General features: G+C 40.4%; 1 protein-coding gene across 1 annotated transcript; it reads right to left on the bottom strand.

The window, feature by feature from the left end:
• Positions 1-3,768: 3,768 nt before the first annotated feature.
• Positions 3,769-23,342, bottom strand: ankrd34bb (ankyrin repeat domain 34Bb). Its single transcript, XM_072582296.1, has 2 exons — positions 23,289-23,342; positions 3,769-7,119 (listed from the first exon to the last, which is right to left on the bottom strand). Exon 2 carries the CDS (start codon positions 7,063-7,065, stop codon positions 5,464-5,466), a length of 1,602 nt encoding a protein of 533 aa, XP_072438397.1. The 5' UTR covers positions 7,066-7,119; positions 23,289-23,342; the 3' UTR covers positions 3,769-5,463.
• Positions 23,343-23,803: the final 461 nt, after the last annotated feature.

Here is a 23,803-nt window from a genome sequence, read left to right on the forward strand (position 1 = left end):
AAGGAAACTGAGAAATAATATGTAGTATGCACATCACCTAAGTGACAGGCAATGATCATCTCCACCAAGAGATAATCTAATAATTGTCCTTTGATTTCCAAAGGCATTACCATCATTGAATCCTCCAACACCAGCCTAAAGATTAATATTGACCAGAAACTGAACTGGACTGACCGTATAAATTCTGTGGCTACACAAATAGGTCAGAGGCTAGAAATGTTTAGGAAAGTAACACACCTCCTGACTCTCCAATATCTACACACGAGTCAGACTTGCCTGGACAAATATAGCTCCAACAATACTGAAAATGTTTGACAACATCCAGGCCAAAACAACCCACTGGACTGGCACTCCAAGTACCAAATTGAACATTCACTCCCTTTACCACTGATTCATAGTGGCAGCAATGTATACTATTTAAAAAATGCACTACAATAATGCCCAAATCTCCTCCTACGGCAAGTTCCAAATCCACAACATCTATCATCTAGGTGCCAAGATACATTGTTGTTGCCTCATTGTCAATGTGTCAAAATCCTGAACTCACTTTCTAGCAGCACTCTTGGTGTTCCTACTCCCCAAGGACTGCAGTGGTTTTAGAATGCAGCTCATCATCACTTTTTCAAGGGCAATTAGCATGACTGAAAACTTAGTAATGTGAACACCAAGCAGAAGATAAGGAGGGTGACAGACCAGATATGCAGCTATCTTGAGCTTTTTACAAACTTATCGTTCCCATGACACTTCTTAGACAATTAAATTGTTTTGAAGTGTAATATTGTTGAAATACAAAGAAATAGTGCAATCAATTCATGCAGAGCAAAGTCAGCAATGAGATAAATGACATGCTAACCTATCTGAGTGATGTTGGTTAAAGGATAAATGTTGAATACAGGTTAGGGAAGAAAACCAAACATTATGTGAATTATGCAAGGCCAAAGTATTTCATTATTTGAAGAGCAAGCTGCAGGGACCAGAGGTAGTTCTTCTCTAACGTGATGGTTGCCATCCTGTCCTCTCCCGTGTTATAGAAAAATTGTGCTTTAAAAACAGCACTTAAAGTTTGGCAACGTAATCACGTTACAGCCAATTCAAGCTTTAAAAGTTTGTGCTTGAGAAACAATGTTCCTAACTCGTCAATTGCGTTACAGCGAATTTGTATTAATAAAACACACATTATAGCAGAATGACCTGTATATATGATGTTACTGCTTCTCCTGGTTCTTATGTTTTGATGCAACCATGATTGTCTCACTACTGCTTCACCTCATGCAACATTGGTGATATTAGTTTCCAAGTCTCATGTACAAGTTTTGCTCTGCATAAAATGCCATTTCTAGATTTCATATGATGCACTTTGGTGAAAAGACATCAGAGACATGACACTGATCATCCCCAATCCAATGGGAAGTTCAACAGTTTAGGTCAGAGAGGCTGGTAAAGACCATGAATGTTAACACAGTGAGATATTTTTGAGTTTGAACACACTGCCTAAAAAGAATAATGGCAACAGGTTCCAAAGTGACTTACAAAAGAAAACTGGATACATACCTAAAAGGACATAACCATTACAGGGCAGTGGAGAAGGAGCAGTGACATTGTTATGCTTTCTCTGGGGTACCATTAATCAAATTTACTAAAGTCACTAAGTTAAGAAATTACCAACAAGATTTCTTTTTTTTTAAGCTTTTACTTTAACATGAAGCAGAACCAATGTGATTTTAAACATGGGTTGACCAGCAAATTATGTTTAAAATTTAAAAATAGTTTTTAATAAAGAGTCAATGCAACAAAGATATGTCTTACACAGCCACAATGACCAACATCATTTCCCACAGACATATGGCATTATGTAGCTACATAGTTCTGTAATAGACTGTTCTTTAGTCATGCACAACAAGTTGAATCCTATCTGACCAGAGCTTCATCTTCCAAAATTTCAGAGGTACAAGTATCATCAGCAAGGCACACTTTTTATGAACTCCCTCTCTTTTGGTGCATGACAGTTCTGATGGTGTAGCTTTCCAGAGTTTCTTTTCAACTAGCCAATCAATAACTCCCTGATTCACTGTTGGGACACTAATGGGAAGCACCCAGCTTATTTGTCTCTCCAAACTATTCACACATTTTCTAGGTTTTACTCTTTTAAGCACCTGGCACATTGTCTCCAAGAGATCCTGTCTCATTTATGCCAAATAGAAAACAAATCTGTTCCTCAGTAACCTGTTTCTCCTTCTCATTACAAAAATTTGATGTGTTCCTCTTGTTGACCCCTTTTACTTTCTCTCTTTGTCTGCATCTGTTCCTTGATCCTCCAGTTCTTCTGTTTATAGCTCTCCCTTTTTTTTTGTCAGTCACACAGCATTTGTCTGTTAACTTGCTCCCTGCTGATATTACTTCCAGGTTATCGGTTATCAAGAGACACAGGTGAGTATTTCTTATTGTCCAAGAACATTTCAATTGATGCAAAGTCTGAACAATCCTTTACAAACACCCTTCTTAAAATGTCCATGAAATCGATAAATGTTTATGAAATTAGAAAAGTTCTTATTACAAGCAATTTTGAGTTGTGAAGAAGTTTCATTTTTGAGTCTATTCACAAGTTGATGCAAGTCAGAAGGCAAGGCAGGACGATATGAAGTAGCTGTTTGTAAGTACAGAAAATGTTCGTATGTCACATCTTTAAAATTACATCACTGCATGGGAATACATTCATATCAGATTTATACAAGCATTGAAAGTTGGACTTTCGTAAACCAGGGACATCGTATATACTGCTTCCAGGTCAAAGATCATCACAGTAGCAAGATAATTGGATAATTGTTTTGAAGAGTTGGTACCTTCATGTGAGACAAATGGTCAGTATGATTTAATTAATTCTTTGTATATGATGGTCAGGTGCCTTTCCTCTGTGGGAAATGAAATGGAATTGAATCAAAGCAATTAATATTGCATCTGTTGACAATTAAACTTCAGGGAAATGAACTTCTGAGGCTTTTGCGGTGTAGTGATATATCCATATCGCTGGACCAGGAGGCCTGGGTTCAAGTCCCACCTACTCCAGAGGTGTGTAACAACATATCTAAACAAGTTGATTCGAAACCAGTTTAAATTTTTTAAAAATAGAAATTCTCACACATGGTTTCACACTGAATCCAGACTAAATGCATCTCCATTGGAAGAGAAACCATTGTTTAGACCAATCTCACTCTTCCACAACTCTTGGCGACTGTAAGTGGCTTGTCATCCTCTCAGTGCAGAATACATGGCATTGAGGGAACCATTTGCAGTCAAGTTAATTCTTTCCTTACCTTTTGTTATTGAATGATGTATCTCACTGTCACTCCTCCTCTGCCATTAGATTGGAGTGTTCCATTCAGAACTAGTTGGTGATTGTAAAGAATTAGTAAACAAAATCAGTCATAGAAGTCTGAATGGCAGCTGGGGCAGTAAAATGCCAAGAAATAGCCTGAAATATTTATGTTATTGTGATGTTCCATTTGTATTTTTAATACGATAATACTAAATCCTGGAGGCGAAGAAGCACATTAATGCCATAACAACAACATGAAAGACAATGAGGAGATTCAGGGCCTATGTTTTATGTTAGAATGAGAAAAGCTATTTGTTATCCACCCTACCTGTTTTTTTTTGTTCCCTTCAAACTCATTTTATTAAAAAAGGAATATGGTAATTTTAACTGAATTCATTCAATGGGGAACCAATGGGAATAGATTGGATTTTGGGATTACTCCCTTTTCGGTTTCTCTTTCCATTGAAGTTGTGAGACTAAAACTGGGTAAAGTGTAAAAATTACAGCCATTTGGATCCTATCCATTTCTGCCTGGTTGGATGAGCTTAAAATCAAACCCAATTACTAATCCCTCAAATAATAAAGTGTACATTACCATTTTGTAATATGCCACTGAAAATATGAGTCATTACGTAAACATAGTTATGAGATGTAAATTGATTTGCAATTGTCAAAATCAGTGATTAAATCCATCAGTTTCTAAGTATTGCTCTGGGGTAGATGTTGTTTCTGAAGATTTGCTGTTATTATTTCCAAATAAATACACAAGAGACAATATTGTCCTGTGCGAAGTGACTCCCAACACAGTTGTGAATCACAAGTCATTCTCCTTCATGACAAATTGAGAATGTCTGGGTTACACTGTTTCCAATAGTATAAGTACAGGAAATCCCAAAGCTTATCCATGAATATGTAGGTGCAGAAACAAATATGCAAACTTTCAAACTTGATTTAGAATTTGGTATAACTAATTATGCATTCTGGTTGCAAACCTCATAATGAATAAACAAAAAGATGATTTTGTTATTTCCTAGTGGAATTGGCTTCATTATGGAGTTAGTGGACGTCTCTATGGATTCAACACACAACCGCAATTTCATTGGTCTTAACAAAACGGATGATTTGTTTCAGTCACTCGGGCCAATCCAATAGCGAAACAAGGTCCTTAGGTATACTTAGGCCTTTGACAAACTTGCAATATCAAAGCATACAAGGCTATAGACCAAGTGTTGGGAAATGGGATTACAATAGTTGGGTAGTTGTTTTTTTGACTGGCGCAGATTTAATAAGTCAAAGACTATTTTTCTGTGCCGTAGACATTGATGATACTAATACTTTAGGAAAGAGCTGGTCAGAGTGTCAGCCATGCAGGTTACAGTTTCCCTGGCAATGGAGCCAACGAGGTTCAGGAAAGGTAAGTTTCATCAACCATTAAAAAGTTGAAATATATCCAATGAGATGTGGATACCTCAGAAATGTTTACAACTAGATCATTGTTGTAGACTTTTAAAATTTAGTGCGCTGTGTGACTTTTCTTCGATGGACCACATACCTTTCTTTCTATCAATTTTCCATAAAGCCTACTGGATACACCTAAGTATATTTGGATAATAAAACATAAACTGAAAGAATATCGACTGTTCTGTCATGCAGCCATACAGTAGCTACAGGTAAACTACTGTACTGTTTGCTAATCAAGTCTTCATAACAACAAGAAATACTCACAACCGTACAGAGGAATAGGACTTCACAAGCAGCCAGTATCATGGGACTCCGATACTGTACCGTGATCTCTCATCTGATTCCCAGTTTGCTCTCGCTCCTGATGATTCTACATATATATACATCATTCTTTCAAAATGTATCATTATGATTTATTGTTGAGATTGAATTAATTAATTAACTAACATTGGTGCACATCACAGTTGGAAAGTGGTGTCTGATGATACTGAGAGTCTGCATCATTGGGGTTAACATGGGATTGACCAGGAGATGTACGCTAACTGAAAATAAAGTTTGTTTCATGATATCAACAAGTGGAAACAAATTTTAGATATTAATTCAATGAAACCTGTGAAGACTAATGTCTTTCTTTCCAAAATTTGAGTGTATCCCTTGGTCGTCTATTAGTTATTATGGTGCAAAAGCCTTCACTGTCCAAATATTTCCTCAAAATTTGCCAGCTGTTTCATTTGCTCTACTTGGACTGAATGTCTCCTGAACAACATCTTTTTGGTTTTGACATCTGTTCGTTTTTGAGTGTTTGGAGCTGATGGTATTAGAGACTTTGTGGCACTGGGGAGTGATGCAGGGCCTTTGTTGTTGGCTGTGATATCTGGTACTGGACGATGAGGATTTACATTTAAAGGTGGGAGGTAGCCTGGTCGTGTTTGTGAAATCTGATTTAAGAGCAGGGTCCCTGAACCTCGCCTCTCCAAAATCCCAGTGTGTTTCTTGCCTGCAGTGCTCAGAGAGCCAGTTGGCAAATTATCCAGAGACTCTCTCGAACTGGTTAGTACAGATAATGGAGAAGTAACCATTTTCTTCCGATCCAGTAACATTTTGCTTTCATCTGTTACTGTTTGCTTTGAACATATTGTGAGCTGTGAGTCAGAATTATAATGATCAAGGCCCAAGTTTCTTTTCTGGACAATACTCTGTAAACTTGAAACAGAAATTGTTTGCATTGAATCTGGATCCTGGTCCACAGGAATTGTATTATTACAGCACAGCCCTGGGTGAAGTGGTTGAGAGTGTATTTCATCACAGGAAAATTTTCTTGGAGCAGTTAAAGCTGATTCTTGGTCTAAGGTTCTTAAGAGGGCTGCAGTCTCTTTAACATCAATACTCTGATGCCTGGTAAAGAGTCGCTTGGGAAGAGTTAAGCCATTGATTTTCAGGGAGAGGTTTTCTTCTGTGGTTAGGTTCTGGATCTCTTCATGAAATGAAGATGTTTTGTGCTGAGATGAGAGTGAAGAAGGAATGGCCAACCAGGGTTCAGAGTTCAACCTTTGCAACTGTGGAAACTTGGCCTCAGGTCGTGACTGGCTAGACCTCCTGTTTGGAGAAGCTGAATCAGAGGAATCTTTGTCACTGAAGAGGTGAACTGGGTCTCTGAAGTTAAAAACCTGCTTATCTTTCACTATATTGTTTGTTAAGGGAGGTGATGATGTTTTCAGCTCAATATCGGAGGGTGAAGTGCAAGAGATGAGTGAATGGCGATCTTCAATGTTCGGAGAAGGGGGTACATTTAGATACTGCTTAGTCGTCTGCCTGCCTGAGGGTGACTTGTCCATTGTGATGATAATTACGTCTTTTCCTTTTGCTTTACAGGCATCCAGCAGTACCTTGAGGGCTTCCTTGTCATCAGAATTTACTGAATAAACTAAAGCAGAACCACCTGAATGATCTTCTAAACTTGGGTCAGCTCCACTTGCCAGCAGTAATGCTATGACCTCTGCACCAGCCTGCTCTATGCATGCGTGCATTAAAGCAGTCTTTCCTGATTTGTCCTGAATATTAGGATCTGCCTGGTTTTCCAGAAGATATTTCACCATTTTCACTTTGCTGATGCTTTGTTGGTCCACATGCTTTGTCTTGCAAGCAATCATTAGAGGGGTTTCGCCGCGTTCATTACTTTCATTGATGTAAGCTCCACCTTCCAGCAGTAATCTGGTGAGGCGCAGTCTGCTCAGGTAGACAGCTTTTAACAGAGAGTTACCATCTGTGCGTACTTCCATGGCTGTGTCCATCTCCCAAGGTTCTCTGACTGTCTAGAAGTTCTTGAAGTCTGACACTCAGCTGGGCTGAAATGATCACATAAAGGTATTTCAACAACTTACATTATATGAGACAAACTTATATGTTATAATTTTAAAAATATATATACTTTTATTGAAAAATAGACTTTTTGATATTACAACAAATACAAAACAATATAATTCAAAACAGCACAAAGAAAGAACAAGAAAACATAAAACCAAACTACAGTCATGTATAAATCTATATATAAAATAAATAATAACTAATGATTAACTAAAAAATAATAAATTAATAATTATAATGTTATTATCAGCAAGACAAAACACTGGCTCGCAGCTATCAAGAGCATTAATTTTCACATATTCATACGTTCACAGTTCTCCCTCTCTGGGCATTAGACTCATAAAATCCAATCATTACAGATATATAAAAGCCCTTGCTAGTGTGGCTGACAGATCTGTGTCCAGATAGTCCAAAAATGGCTGCCACATCTCATAAAATTTCTCAGTTTTATGATACACCATACTTGTCAGAAAATCCAAAGGGATATGATCCATAACTATCTTATGCTAACCTGACAAACTCGGATGATTTTCAGACACCCAGCCAAAAAGAATATTCTTTCTTGCGCAAAAAGTAAGGATGTTGAAAAGTTTTTTCTTATGTGCGTCTGCAGGGAATACACTGGGCAGGCCATGAAGAGGGGAAATCGGGTCCATTTCCACCATTGTCCCCAAGATCCTCTCTAATGCATCTGCCACATTGCTCCAGTATGTTCGGAACGTACAGCAGGACCAGAGACAATGAGTAAGAGTGCCCATACTCATTTTGCACTTGGGACATGGTGAAGGTTTAAATTTTGATAAACGATCTGAAGCCAAGTGGACCCTGTGGAGAATCTTAAACTGGAAAGCATGGGTGCTATTGCAAATCAAGATCTTTCTTGCGTTCTCCCAATGTCTCCCCATGTCTCATGTCCTTATCTTCCCATGTCTCTGTGGAGATCTCGACCCCAAATCTCTCTCTCCCACAGCCTGCAAAGCCGTTTGATCTCGTCTGGAGGCTCCCCACCCAAACAGGTGTTAAGAGTGCTGACAGAAAGTGTGTTCTTAGCACTGAGCACCCTCTTCTCCATGTCGAATCTGGAGGGATCGGTTAAAAATATAGTCCTTTTTTGAATGAAATCTCTAATTTGAAAAATATGAAAGAGATCTCTGCTAGATAGCTCGTATTTCCAATGTAACTGGTGAAATGATATCATTGTGTCCCCCTCAAATAAATCACCCATGCAAAAAACATCCCTAACTGCCCAAAGTTTAAACCCTGAGTCCACCAACCCTGGTTGAAAACCTGGCATAGCCACTATAGGTGTAAAAACAGATGTTTTGGCAATATTGCCTTCACTGTGCCACATTGCCCTCCATGTTTTAACAGTGTTAATAATTATTGGGTTGTGGCAATATTCATTAACTGTCCTCATTTTGTCCAGGAACAGCAAGCTCGTAAGGGGGCACCCTGCCTGAGAGGTTTCCATATCTAACCATATTGAAAGAGGGTTCCTACAAGCCCAGTCACTCACATAAGATAAAAGTGAGCTTAGTTGATAGTTTATAATGTCCAGGAGATCCACTCCCCCCAGTCCATGAGGCAATTGCAATTCAGCTAACTTAATAAGGGGCTGCTTATGATGCCAGATAAAAGAACTGAATCAGCCATTCAGTCTCCTGAACGTTTGCTGAGTGAAAATCAAGAGGAGCATTCGCATAGGGTACGATAGACAGGGGAGAATGTTCATTTTAATGAGGGCTATCTGACGTATACCCAGAAACTGGAAGTGCCTCCCCTCTAGTTTGATTTTGTCGATCGAAAAATGGAGTAGTGAATATACCCAAATAAGGAAAACCTCTGTGACCACTTAAAAGGGAATCAAGATTTGCCCTCAAAACCTAGTATTTTGTAAGACCACCCGTAAGCATAGCTTCTGATTTTGGAAAATTGATCTTGTAACCCGAAAAGGTGCCAAATGATTGGACACTTTGTATCAGATGAGGCACCAAAACTGCTGGGTTTGTCAAAAATATGAGGATATCGTCCATGTACAACAAAATCTTATGTAATTTTGATCCCACTTCTGGAGCTGACATACAGAGGAATCTTAATTATCCGAATATCGGATTATCCGAAGGGGATCTCAAGGTCCCGATTGAAACATTATGTCAAAGAGTTGCTTCAACCCTGATTACGTCTTTTATTTACAGGTGCAATGATTAAAAATGAACTCGGTTCACTGAAATGCTGCCGAGAACAGTCCTGGCACTGTCTCCCGCCCTTTCTTCCCCCACACTTTCACTGGAATTCTACACAGGAGTGTACCCTAACCCCTCTTCCCCTTCTTAGAATCACAGGTTAGGTTTCTAGAAACTTCCCTGATCAATGTAATGGATTGGGGACACTCCTTTTCCAGGCAAGACACACTAAGTACTTGCCCAGTTTGTCGCCTTGCTCAAATAGCCTTTGTTTTGCAAATGCTGTCTGTGTGAGCATGGAGTTCAATGCAGACCTGTGATCCTCTGTAGCTTAGCCAACGAGGGCCTGTCAGAGTAAGCCTTCTCGGCTGCTTTCAACTGTGCTTCGAGCAGACGTTGCTGCCATGTAATAAATTTTAATAGTTCTTTATTATCCAGGTTACACTTGTCAAACTTGTAAGCTTGAAAAGAATGTTCTTCTAAACTTGGGTCAGCTCCACTTGCCAGCAGCCATGCTATGACCTCTACACCAGCCTGCTATATGCATGCGTGCATTAAAGCAGTCTTTCCTGATTTGTCCTGAATATTAGGGTCTGCCTGCTTTTCCAGAAGATATTTCACCATTTTCATTTTGCTGATGCTTTGTCTTGCAAGTAATCATTAGTGGGGTGCCAAATTGGAGAACATCAGTTTTATTGGTATTAATTATAATTATTACTTTATGGTTAGCAAATAGCGAGATCTTCTTGTCCTGGTATCGCCATTGGTTATTCAATGGCCTTCGAGCTACAGTTTATGCCATGGTGTTACTACAGGGCACCACGACTGACAAGGCAAGCCCCAGGTTAACCTTGGCTGGGGGTGGAGATTGATTCACAACTATGACTCTTTCCTCAGAGTGACCCATTAATGACCAAAGAATGAGTTCACTCTCCACTTCAAGAAGGAAACAGCAGGTAATAGAGAGGGTTCTTCATTATAAAGCCCCACTCTCAATGATGTTTTAAAGTTCTACATAAAAATGGCTAGTGAAACAAGTCTATACTGTGGGCTGTTTGGGGGGGTTTGGTGGCTGTGGTAAGATGGGAGGGAAAGGCTGGTTAATTGGCCTGAATTTAATACACCCCATTGTAGTGGAAACTTGGGGAAACATGTCTGCAAGGGAAGAGGCTGATCACAATGTGTGTGCAAGGGAGGCAGGAGAGAAGCTGATTACAATCTGTGCATGGAGAGAGGGACTGATTGAAGTACGTGTGAGAGAGAACAAGGTTAACTACACTGTGTGTGAGTGAGAGAACTAGTGACTACAGAGTGTGTCAGGAGGGTGGAAGAATTGAAATCCTTAGTAGAATGCGATGAACTCCTTTTTATTGTGTTTAGATTAGAGTTGTGCTGGAAAAGCACAGCAGGTCAGGCAGCATCCAAGGAGTAGGAAAATTGACGTTTCGGGCAAAAGCCCTTCATCAGGAATGAAAGCAGGGAGCCTCCAGGGTGGAGAGATAAATTGGGGCGGGGGAGGGGGGGGGGCAGGGGAGAAGGTAGCAAAGTGTACAATAGGTGAATGGGGGTGGGGCTGGAGGTGATAGGTCAGAGGGGAGGGTGGAACGGATAGGTGGGAAGGGAGATTGGCAGGTAGGACAAGTCATGAGGACAGTGCTGAGTCCAATTTGTGCTGTAGGAGCCAGCAGCCAGATAAGAGAGGCTAGCTAACTGTGGGTGGGTACTCGACATCAATAGGTACAGATATAAGAACGAGGTAAAAACAATGACTGCAGATGCTGGAAACCGGATTCTGGATTAGTGGGGCTGGAAGAGCACAGCAGTTCAGGCAGCAGCCAAGTAGCTTCGAAATCGACGTTTCGGGCAAAAGCCCTTCATCAGGAATAAAGGCAGTGAGCCTGAAGCGTGGAGAGATAAGCTAGAGGAGGGTGGGGGTGGGGAGAAAGTAGCATAGAGTACAATGGGTGAGTGGGGGAGGGGATGAAGGTGATAGGTCAAGGAGGAGAGGGTGGAGTGGATAGATGGAAAAGAAGGTAGGCAGGTTGGACAAGTCCGGACAAGTCAAGGGGACAGTTACTGAGCTGAAAGTTTAGAACTAGGGTGAGGTGGGGGAAGGAGAAATGAGGAAACTGTTGAAGTCCACATTGATGCCCTGGGGTTGAAGTGTTCTGAGGCGGAAGATGAAGCGTTCTTCCTCCGGGCCTCCTTCACCGCCGTTCCCTTACCACCAGATGCCTGGAGGAAGAACGCCTCATCTTCCGCCTCGGAACACTTCAACTACTTAGTCATTCAGTGGCACAGCTGGAGGGGTAAAATAGTAGCCTTATCAGAACTGCCACAAACCCAAGAATACTTTTCTCACATGAATGCATCATTGCTGCAATTATGTTCAAAGAGGGAGGTACAATTGATACTCAGTGATTAAGTAATTATTTTCACTAATGGACACCTCTCACTTAACAAGTTGGTTCACCACACAATCCCTATGCATGCGTATATCTGATTATCACAAGAACATGCTGCACATTTCTTCCACTGAAGCTGCACTACATTATGTCTTCTAACCAACACTTATTTCCATGGTGATAGCCAACAAGCATTGTCAATATAAAAAGGTAAATTTGAAGTTTGCGATATGGTCAAAGCTCCAAACCTGCCCTTGGCCCGCATCTTAAGCCAACGCTCTCATTGAGTAGATGGAGCATTACAATGTTGGTTTGAGGGTAGTTAATGTTATCATGTTGACATGATTGTGCCTTTGAATCTCTGGATGTGAGGTCATACAATTTCTTACAACAGTTGGCCAACCACCTCAGGTATTTCCCTCATACTCTGACCGGCTTGACTTGAATGGAAAGAGGTGCAAATATCTTTTGAAGAAATTACACTTTCCGACCAACTTCCTGTCACTTTTCCGGGTTGATACCTCAGTTGAATCCGTAGAAAGACGCATGAAAATGGTCAATAGAAATATCTCCAATCTGGGTGAAGCCTGATCCTGTTGCTGTTTGAGTCTATTTTGGGAATTTATTCTCCCACTGAGTTAATAACATCCTTTTAACTGGGTTGTACTGTAAAATCTATTCCCTCAAAGCAATTTTTTTCTCTCTGTTTGAAACACACCACAGAGGCAGAAGCTTTGAAATGATCTCTGTAGGAGCGTTTTGAATTCTAAAGATTTTTTTTTCGCCATTTATCAATGACAGATCAATAAGTGTTTAACACTTTGATCTAAGGTAAGGAACAAGTAACAGCAGTTGGGAAAATGGGAAATAAAAGATAAAAATAATGCAGAAACTAAATATAAAATGAGGCTGAATAAAATGCTGAATCAAGTGGACAAATATTCTCTGCTTTCAACAGTTTATCTATGTTTTGGTTGAGTATGTTTAGTTTTCATGTTTCTGTTTCACGTAATAGAGTGTAAGGTCTTTGCAATGTAAATATAGATAAGTGTGACATTTATTCCCAATGGGGCAAAGTATTGTATGAAGTGGCTGCAATTGAAACATTTATTGCAGATTTCCAGGTAGTTACTGTAAAATTAACCTTTTCAGTTTGATATTTAGCATCCTGTGCTTTGAGCATTGCTGAGTATATAATCTATCTTAATAACCTTTGCCCATCATTTAAATTGCATTTTAATTTACTCATTCCCGATCGGATGCATTGTGAAGAACAACAAGCATAAAATCTAGTTCCACCCTTTTCTCATGTCCCTCCATTACCATGCCTGAAGAGTCCTTCCAGCGACAGGAACTTTGAGACTGTCACGATTCTCCCAACTCAGGGGCCAAAGTCCAGAATCATATTTCAATGTTTTCTTCATATAGAAATTAGAAATCTGCTCAGTTGTCTAAACTTGATAACATGTCCAAGCCCCAAGGGCTTGGACTCAGGGTTTAAAAGTAACTCCAGTTTAGAAACTAAATATCAGAACCACTTTCTAAACCTCAGACTAAACTGCAATTCCGTGGTGGATTAGGTGATAAATGGTTCAAAGTTGATTGGTGCCTGAATGAGATAGCAAAACAAGCAGTGCAACTGCTACGTGTACCTGAAGAGATTAACTCGAGTAGAGATTGAGTGGTTTAGGCCTACTCTTGCTAGAGTTTATAAGGATGAGAGGAGACCTAATTGAACAATGTAAGATGCTAAACATGATTGACAAATTAGATGCAGAACAAATGTTTCCTGTTATGGTGCAATCTAGAATGAGAAGTTGTAGTTTTAGGCTAAGAGGTGGCAGGTTTCAAACCAAAGCAAGGAAGAATCTCTCAAAGAGCTGTGAATCTATGGAATTTATCATAGCAGATGCCAGGACGCTGAATAAATTTAAAGAGGAGATTTTAAAATTAGTGACGGATTAAAGGTTCAAAGGGTGATGTAGAGTGGGCAGGAAATTGGAGTTGAGGTCAAATGAGATCAGCCATCATTGTATTACACGGTGCGGCAGGCTCAAGGAGCTGAATTGCCCACTCCTGCTCCAAGATCTATATTCTTATAATCATGGAGAGCTTGAGAGACTACTCACTGCTCACTTGGACACCAACTTGCCTTATTAGCAGTGACCATGGCAGCTGCAGTGGTTCTAGGATGCTGAAAGAACTTACTTTTTCAAAAATATATTTGATTCATATTCATAGATATATCGTAAATGATCTTTCAAATTGACATTGCATAAGATGCAAACCAAGTCATCCAATAACAATGCTACTCACCACATTTAGAATTACAATTAATATCTAAAATATTCATTACATCAAACATTAAGCTCAAGTGGTTTTACCCAGTTCCAGCTTTAAACATTTAATAACTGAAAGACCTCAGGTGGTGACCATTTCTTACTGTCCTTTCCAGTGTCTACCCCAAGCTTTAGTGCATCCCTAAGCACACAGTCCTGGACCATGCTAGCTACTTTGCAACAATTAGTCAATACTGAACGAGCAAAAGGGCACAATACATATCAACTTATGGCAGTAAGCTTCTTTCCCTGATCTGCTGTTCTGGAATTGCCAATACTTTATTGGTCCTGATTATTTGTGAACATCACTTGTGGCTCTAAAAGCAGTTCCGGCCTTTATTAAATGTGCAATGAAGGTTCCTGTTCCATTTATACTCCAGCTAGCTTTTACAATTCTACAACAACGTAAAAAGAAACCATTAAATACCAAAGGGAAAAAAAAAGTTTGTAGCTGTGTTTTCTTTTACATTGATGTGAGCTAGAGAAGGCACGTTATTTTGACTTGTCCTTCAAAATGCCACCAGCTGTACAAAATTCCTCAAGCGTTTCAAGGAGAAAATCAGTCTAGCCCCCTCCTGGCCCAAGATGGTGATATAGTGGTAATCATTATTTTAAATTCACCATGTGATTATGCGATGCTGGTTAAGCCGGCATTTAATGCCTATCTCTATTTGTTCAGCTAGCAATTAAGAGACAACAACATTGCTGTGGGTCTGGTCCCACGTAGGTTAGACCAAGTAAGGATGTCAGGTTTGGATATAGTTATAATGTCATTGGATTAGTCAGATTAGATTATAATATCATTGGATTAGTGAAAATATGATTGTAGTGTGCACAGGACTAGAGAGACATTGAAATGTCACTGGACTAATGAGATGTGGTAGTCATGTTGTTATTGAAAAGTGTGGCACTGGAGAAGCACAGCATATCAGGAAGCATCTGAGGAGCAGGACAGTCGATATTTTGGGCAAAGGCCCTTCAACATTCCTGATGTCACTGAACTGGTGAGGATTGGTAGTAATGTCACTAGCCTAGTGCGATATAGAAGTAATGTCACTGGGCTGGTGAGGTGTGGTAGTAATGTTACTAGTTTAGTACAACATAGTAGTAATGTCACTGGGCTGGTGAGGTGTGGTAGTAATGTCGCTGGGCTGGTGAGGTGTGGTAGTAATGTTACTAGCCTAGTGTGACATAGTAGTAATGTCACTAGACTGGTGAGGTGTGGTAATAATGTTGCTAGCTTATTACGATATAATAGTAATGTCACTGGGCTGGTGAGGTGTGGTAGTAATGTTACTAGCCTAGTGCGACATAGTAGTAATGTCACTAGACTGGTGAGGTGTGGTAGTAATGTTACTAGCTTAGTGCGCTTAAGTAGGAATTTCACTGGGCAGGTGTGTTGTGGTAGTAATGTTACTAGCCTAGTGCAATATAGTAGTAATGTCACTAGACTGGTGAGGTGTGGTAGTAATGTTACTAACCTAGTGTGATATAGTAATAATGTCACTGGGCTGGTGAGGTGTCATAGTAATGTTACCAGCTTAGTACGATATAGTAGTAATGTCACTGGGCTGGGGAAGTGTGGTAGTAATGTCACTAGCCTAGTGCATTATAGTAGTAATGTCACTGGGCTGGTGAAGAGTAGTAGTAATATTACTAGCCTTGTGTGATATAGTATTAATGTCACTGGGCTGGTGAGGTGTGGTAGTAATGTTACTAGCCTAGTGCGACATAGTATAATGTCACTCGACTGGTGAGGTGTGGTAATAATGTTACTAGCTTAGTACGGTATAATAGAAATGTCACTGGGCTGGTGAGGTGTGGTAGTAATGTCACTAGCCTAGTGCGATATAGTAGTAATATCACTGGGCTGGTGAGGTGTGGTAGTAATGTTACTAGCCTTGTGTGATATAGTAGTAATGTCACTAGGCTGGTGAGGTGTCATAGTAATGTTACTAGCTTTGTACGATATTGTAGTAATGTCACTGGGCTGGTGAGGTGTGGTAGTGACGTTACTAGCCTAGTGCGATATATTAGTAGTGTCACTGGGCTGGTGAGGTGTGGTAATAATGTTACTAGTTTAATACGATATAGAAGTAATGTCACTGGACTGGTGAGGTGTGGTAGTAATGTTACCAGCATAGTGCGATATAGTGGTAATGTCACTAGGCTGGTGAGGTGTAGTAGTAATGTTACTAGACTGGTGCCATATAGTATTAATGTCACTGGGCTGGTGAGGTGTAGTCATAATGTTACTAACCTAGTGCAATTTAGCAGTAATGTCAATGGGCTGGTGAGGTGTGGTAGTCATGTTACTAGCCCAGTGCGATATAGTAGTAATGTCACTGGGCTGGTGAGGTGTGGTAGTAATGTTACTAGCCCAGTGCGATATAGTAGTAATGTCACTGGGCTGGTGAGGTGTGGTAGTAATGTTACTAGCCCAGTGCGATATAGTAGTAATGTCACTGGGCTGGTGAGGTGTGGTAGTAATGTTACTAGCCCAGTGCGATATAGTAGTAATGTCACTGGGCTGGTGAGGTGTGGTAGTAATGTTACTAGCCCAGTGCAATATAGTAGTAATGCCACTGGGCTGGTGAGGTGTGGTAGTAATGTTACTAGCCCAGTGCGATATAGTAGTAATGCCACTGGGCTGGTGAGGTGTGGTAGTAATGTTACTAGCCCAGTGCGATATAGTATTAATGTCACTGGGCTGGTGAGGTGTGGTAGTCATGTTGCTGTCGAAAAGCGTGGCACTGGAAAAGCACAGCATGTCAGGAAGCATCCGAGGAGCAGGACAGTCGATGTTTTGGGCAAAGGCCCTTCAACATTCCTGATGTCACTGGTGAGGATTGGTAGTGATCTTACCTGCCTAGTGCAATATAGTGGTAATGTCACTGGGCTGGTGAGGTGTATTAGTAATGTTACTAGTCTTGTGTGATATAGTAGTAATGTCACTAGACTGGTGAGGTGTGGTAATAGTGTTACGAGCTTAGTACGATATAATAGTAAAAGATTGCATTAAAAGATATGAAAAACAAAACAGAAGAACTGTGGATGCTGGAAATCTGAATCAAAAATAGAAATTGCTGGAAAATCTCAGCAGGTCTGGCCAACATCTATTGAGCAACATCAGAATTAATGTTTTGGGTCCAGTGACCCTTCGTATTCGTTGAATTTAGTGGATAAAGCTTAATACTGGAAAGTTGCAGATTAAATCGAAATAATTTACCTATGCAATGTTAATGATTAATTGCATTTATTTGATTTGTTCTACCGTGGGAAACACTAGAGCCTAATGTTTACAACCATTGGAAATAATTGAATTGGGATTTCATTAGGTAAGTTGAAAGACACAGAGTAAATTCCCAATGGGAAAAGAGGGAGCTTGTAAAAACACACCAAGAAATTAGGAGGAAGTGAGTTCACAGTAATTTCTGTCGCTGTTGTCATTTATTATCCTTTTCCACACAGAACTTTCAGAAAAAGGCATTCAGCAGACAGAAAAAACAGATGTCTCATCTCACTTCATCCCACATTGTCAACAGAACCTTCTATTCCTTTATCCATGATGTACTTATTTGCTTATTTATTCAACACAATTTTTAAAAATTAGATTACTTACAGTGTGGAAACAGGCCTTTCGGCCCAACCTGTCCACACAACCCTCCGAAGAGTAACCCACCCAGACCCATTTCCCTCTGACTAATGCACCTAACACTCTGGGTAATTTAGCATGGCCAATTCACCTGACCTGCACATCTTTGGATGGAGTGAGGAAACCCACGCAGACAAAGGGAGAATGTGCAAACTCCACACAGACAGTCACCTGATACTGGGATCAAACCTGGGGCCCTGGTGCTGTGAGGCAGCAGTGCTAACCACTGAGCCACCATGCCACCCTGATCATTCCATTCAGTTGTGAATTCCTATTCTTCAAAGAATTTAATAAGGCTATCGGCCTATGGCTTTCCCTTATAGAAGGTAGAACATAGAACAATACAGTGCAGAATAGGCCCTTCAGCCCTTCAGCTGAACTGTGAATTAATCTAAGCCCACACCCCTACATTATCCCATAATCATCCATATGTTTATCCAAGGATTGTTTAAATGCCCCTAATATGGCTGAGTTAACTACATTGGCAAGACAGAGCATTCCACGCCCTTACTACTCTCTGATAAAGAAACTGCCTCTGACATCTGTCTTAAATCTATCACCCCTCAATTTGTAGCTCTGCCCCCTTGTACAAGCTGACGTCATCATCCTAGGAAAAAGACTTTCATTGTCTACCCTATCTAATCCTTTGATCATCTTGTATGTCTCTATCAAATCCCCTCTTAGCCTTCTTCCTTCCAATGAGAACAGACCCAAGTCTCTCAGCCTTTCCTCATAAGACCTTCCCTCCAGACCAGGAAACATCCTGGTAAATCTCCTCTGCACCTTTTTCAATGCTTCCACATCCTTCCTGTAATGGGGCGACCAGAACTATACACAATATTCCAAGTGCGGCCGCATCAGTGTTTTGTATAGTTGCAGCATGACATTACGGTTCTGGAGCTCAATCCCTCTACCAATAAAACTTAATACACTGTATGCCTTCTTAATAGCACTATCAACCTGGGTGGCAACTTTCAGGGATCTCTGTACATGGACTCCAAGATCCCTCTGCACATCCACACTTCCAAGAACCTTTCCATTGACCCAGTTTTCTGCCTTCCTGTTATTCTTCCCAAAGTGAATCACTTCACCATTGAACTCCATTTGCCACCTCTCAGCCCAATTCTGCAGTTTATCCAAGTCCTCCTGCAACCTGCAACATTCTTCCACGCTGTCCACCACTCCACCAACTTTAGTGTCATCTGTAAATTTACTAACCCATCCGCCTATGCCTGCGTCCAAATCATTTATAAAAATAACAAACAGCATTGGTCCCAAAACAGATCCTTGTGGCCTTCCACTAGTAACTGGACTCCAGGCTAAATATTTTCCATCAACCACCACTTGCTGCTTTCTTACAGAAAACCAGTTTCTAATCCAAACTGCTAAATCACCCTCAATCCCATGCCTCTGCATTTTCTCCAACAGCGTACCATGTGGAATCTTGTCAAAGGCTTTACTGAAGACCATGTACACTATGTCAACTACCCTCATCCACATGTTTGGTCACCTTCTCAAAAAACTCAATGAGGTTTGTGAGACATGACCTGCCCTTGACGAAACCATGTTGACTACCTCCAAGCAAATTGTTGCTTGCTAGATGATTATAAATCCTATCTCTTATAATCCTTTCCAAAATTTTTCCCACAACAGAAGTAAGGCTCACTGGTCTATAATTACCTGGGTCATCTCTACTGCCCTTCTTTAACAAGGGCATACATTTGTGATCCTCCAGTCCTCTGGTACTAAACCTGTGGACAATGATGACTCAAAGATCAAGGCCAAAGGCTCCAATGTCTCCTCCTTAGCTTCCCAGAGAATCCTTGGATAAATCCCATCCAGCCCAGGGAAAATATCTACTTTCACTCCTTCTAGAATTGATAACACCTCCTCGTTACTAACCTCGATCCTTTCTAGTCTAATATCCCATATCTCATTCTTCTCTACAATATTCTCCTTTTCCTGAGTGAAAACAGATGAGAAATATTTGTTTAGCACCTCTCTGATCTCCTCAGGGTCCACACACAACTTTCCACTTCTGTCTTTGACTGGCCCTATTCCTACCCTTGTCATCCTTTTATTCCTCACATACCTATAGAAAGCTTTAGGGTTTTCCTTTATTCTATTTGCTAAAGACTACTCATGCTCTCTCCTTGCTCTTATTAACTCTTTCTTTAAATCCTTCCTAGCTAATCTGTAACTCTCCATTGCCTCATCTCGTCTCAATGTCACATAAGCCTCCTTTTTCCTCTTAACAAGAGATGCAATTTCTTCAGTAAACCATGGTTCCCTTACCTTATCACTTTCTCCCTGCCTGACACAGACATACCTATCAAGGACACGCAATATCTGTTCCTTAAACCAGCTCCACATTTCGATTGCCCCCATCGCCGGCATCCCATGCTATCCCATTCTATGTATCCTAAGTCTTGCCTAATCGTGATATAATTGCCCTTTCCCCATCTATAACTCTTGCCCTGTGGCATGTACCTATCCCTTTCCATCACTAAACTAAACATAATTGAATTATGGTCACCCTCTTCAAATTGCTCACCTACTACTAAATCAAACACCTGGCCTGGTTCATTACCAAGCATGAGATCCAGTGTGGCCTCCCCTCTGTCGGCTCTTTGACATACTGAGTCAGGAAATCTTCCTGCACACATTGGACAAAAACTGATCCATCCGACATACTAGAGTTATAGCATATCCAGTCAATGTTGGGGGAGTTAAAGTCCCCAATAATGACCACTCTGTTCCTTTCACTTCTACTCAGAATCATTTTGCCGATCCTCTCCTCCACATCCCTGGAACTCTATGGAGGCCTATAAAAAACTCCCAGCAGTTTGACCTCTCCTCTCCTGTTTCTAACCTCAGCCATACCACCTCAGTAGATGGGTCCTCGTCAAAAGTTCATTCAGCCCCAGTTATGCTGTTCTTGACAAACAACCCCACACCTCCCCCTCTTTTATCGCCTTCCCTGTTCTTAATGTAAGATCTAAATCCTGGAACCTGCAACATCCATTCCTAACTGCTCTATCCATGTCTCTGAAATGGCACAACATTGAAGTCCCAGGTACCTATCCATGCTGCAAGCTCACCTATCTTATTTCGGATACTTCTGGCATTGAAATATACACACTTTAAACCACCTTGCTGTCTGCCAGCACATTCCTGTGACCCTGAAATCTTGTCTCTGCCCTCCTTACTCTCATCCCCCTGTGCACTGGAACTACACTTCAGGTTCCCATCCCCCTTCTGAGCGAGTTTAAACCCCCCTGACTAGCACCAGCAAATATGCCACCCAGGATATTAGTACTCCTCTGGTTCAAGTGAAGACCGTCCTGTTGGTAGAGGTCCCACCTTCCCCAGAATGAGCCCCAATTATCCATGTACCTGAAACCCACCCTCCTGCACCATCCCTGCAGCCACATGTTCAGCTGATATCTCTCCATATTCCTTGCTTTGCTATCACGTGGCACGGGTAACTAACCTGAGATTTCAACTCTATTTGTTCGAGCTCTCAACTTCCACCCTAGCTCCCTGAAATCCTGCCTTACATCCCTATCCCTCTTTCTACCTATGTCATTGGTACCTACATGGACCACGACTTGGGCCTGGTCACCGTCACCCTTCAGGACCCCAAAAACATGATCCGAGACATCACAGACCCTAGCACCTAGGAGGCAACACACCGACCGTGAGTCTCATTTATTCCCAACAAACCTTCTATCTGACTCTCTAACTATTGGGTCCCCAATGAATAACACTCCCTCCTTTTCCTCCTTCCTGTCTGTGCAACAGTATGATGTCTGTTTTAACCATTAGTAATTGTTATCAGTGCTTAGTGAGTTTTTGTCAGTCTTCTAACACTATTCTAACACAATTTCCTTTTCTGTTTTTAGAGTATTGTTTTGCTATTTTCTACTTTGAATTCTTTCTTGTTTATTCCTCTTTAGGCACAAGGAACAGGAATAAGCCTTTTACATTCCTAATTATCCTTGTCAATAGGGCACTTAGTCTTTAGAATTGAAACATGCTACCTAAGTAGTATTACTTTCCTTTTGAAACATTCCAATTAACATTGTACCAGTAGCTTGTACAGCGATGAATTCCACAGTCTTGAAATCTTTTGGTGAAGATTGTTGTCCTGTATTTGCTGTTAACAAAATCAAACTTCAAGGCATCTTACAAGATTTAAACTCACTCAAATCCCAACAACTTCCATAAAGTCAGCATCAGGCCCATTATCCCCCATTTTATTTTTAAATGAATTTACGATTTTCTACTAATTTAATATAACAGTATATCTTGGTCAAGACAAAATGTAAATGCAAGCCTAGATTCTGTGGTATAGCAAATTATGGATGCTTAGTGGATGCTTAGAAACTGTTTTATTCTTGATAAATTGGCATGCTATTCTGCTACTTGTTGATATTAACTTAGCATAATAGCATAAATTTAGAATTTTCAATAAAAGATGTCAGAATTTTTTTTGTTCATATGACTAGATACTATAAAATGAAATGTACTCCTTAAGTGACTGTTAAAGCTTTTGGCATCTAGGAAGGAATGATTCTCTCAGATGAAAAAAAATGCTGTAATATGCAAGTAAGATCGACAGTAAAACAGCTTGTTCAGAGTGAGACTGGATTCAAATTCAAAAACCAAAGGGGTAATTACAGCATTCAAACCCAAACCAACAATCAACATTTTAAACTTTAAAAATCTCTTACTCTGTGAGTATTTGACAGAAATTGAAAAAAATTGAATTTTTGCAAGAATTTCCAATAAAGGGAAAGGGTTAGTCCATCATAATGCACAAAAAAACCCCCAGACTTATGGAACTCAATTTAGTCAAATGTGACAATGCAGCGATGAAACATATATACGTCAGGGAAATTCAATTAATGCTACAGAAATAACACCTCCAATCTATTTCAGCAACGGAGGAAGCAAGTAGAGATCGAAGTCTGCAGATCAGTTTTCTGCACCTAACACTTCAAATGCAGGAAATCTTGTCTGATTTAGTTGTAAACAGATCTTTAGAACACAAGAAGCAGAAGAGGGTACGAGTGGGTGAACAGTCATTTTGACCACCAATGGCAATCAAAGCTGGAATCAAAACGGAACAACCGATAAAAGGCACAACAACTACCAGTAATATAGATATTATTGGAACAATTGCAATTTTTAGGTGAAGGTTTCTAAAAGGCAGGTGCCAAGTCTTTGTATTAAGCAAAGCATAAGAAGTCTTACCAGACAATGTTTCTTCATATGGTTCAGGATACCAAATCAGTAGGAAATATGACAATGCTCATGCACTCTACTGCAGTGTTTGCACATTGAATAAGCCAACAATATATGAGGAGTCTTGTACTTTCTGAAAGAAAATCTTCACTGATCTCGCTTCAAAATCCCCAGCTAATCTTAATTGACCTGTTCTTTAGAGTTTTTATTCCCCCCCCCCACCCCATCCTTCAATGCTAAATATTTTAAACGATTGATACAGCAGTGCGAATATTAGAATAGTAAAAATAAAACCACTTCCAGGATTATCATGGTTACCTGACAGCCTCAAAACGGGACTTTGTGCCACCCTTGATCTGATGAAAGTCTGTGCTGCTGATGTTCTGATCGACACATTCAGCAGCCAGTTATAAGGAGGAATCTAACCAGCAGCGGGGCGTTACTGAACAGGCAACAGCATCTCCATCACCTAGCACCCTTGGTACTGCAACAGAAAGCACGAAAGAGGAGTCTGCTGGGCATTAGGTCTCTCTGCACTTCGGTCTATACATATACATTTTTTGTGAAAAAAAATCTGAGTGAATGGCAAGTACTTAAAATTGAGGGGGAGTGTTTTAATACAGTTCTCTGGGGTTATGTGCCTAAACAGCATATCGCAAAATAAAGCTGTAATTGCAATGATTCTGATTAACTTGAGGACTGCATAGTTTCTCGCTGTTAGCTGGATCACTGCAGGTTTATTCTGCGCACTGATTCACAAAGGGGTTCTGTTGAGTAAGGACGCGGTTGCATTTGTATCCAGTTGGGAAAGCTGCTAACAAACACAAACTGTC

Source organism: Chiloscyllium punctatum, chromosome 2 (genome assembly GCF_047496795.1).
Source record: "Chiloscyllium punctatum isolate Juve2018m chromosome 2, sChiPun1.3, whole genome shotgun sequence".
NCBI lineage: Eukaryota > Metazoa > Chordata > Chondrichthyes > Orectolobiformes > Hemiscylliidae > Chiloscyllium > Chiloscyllium punctatum.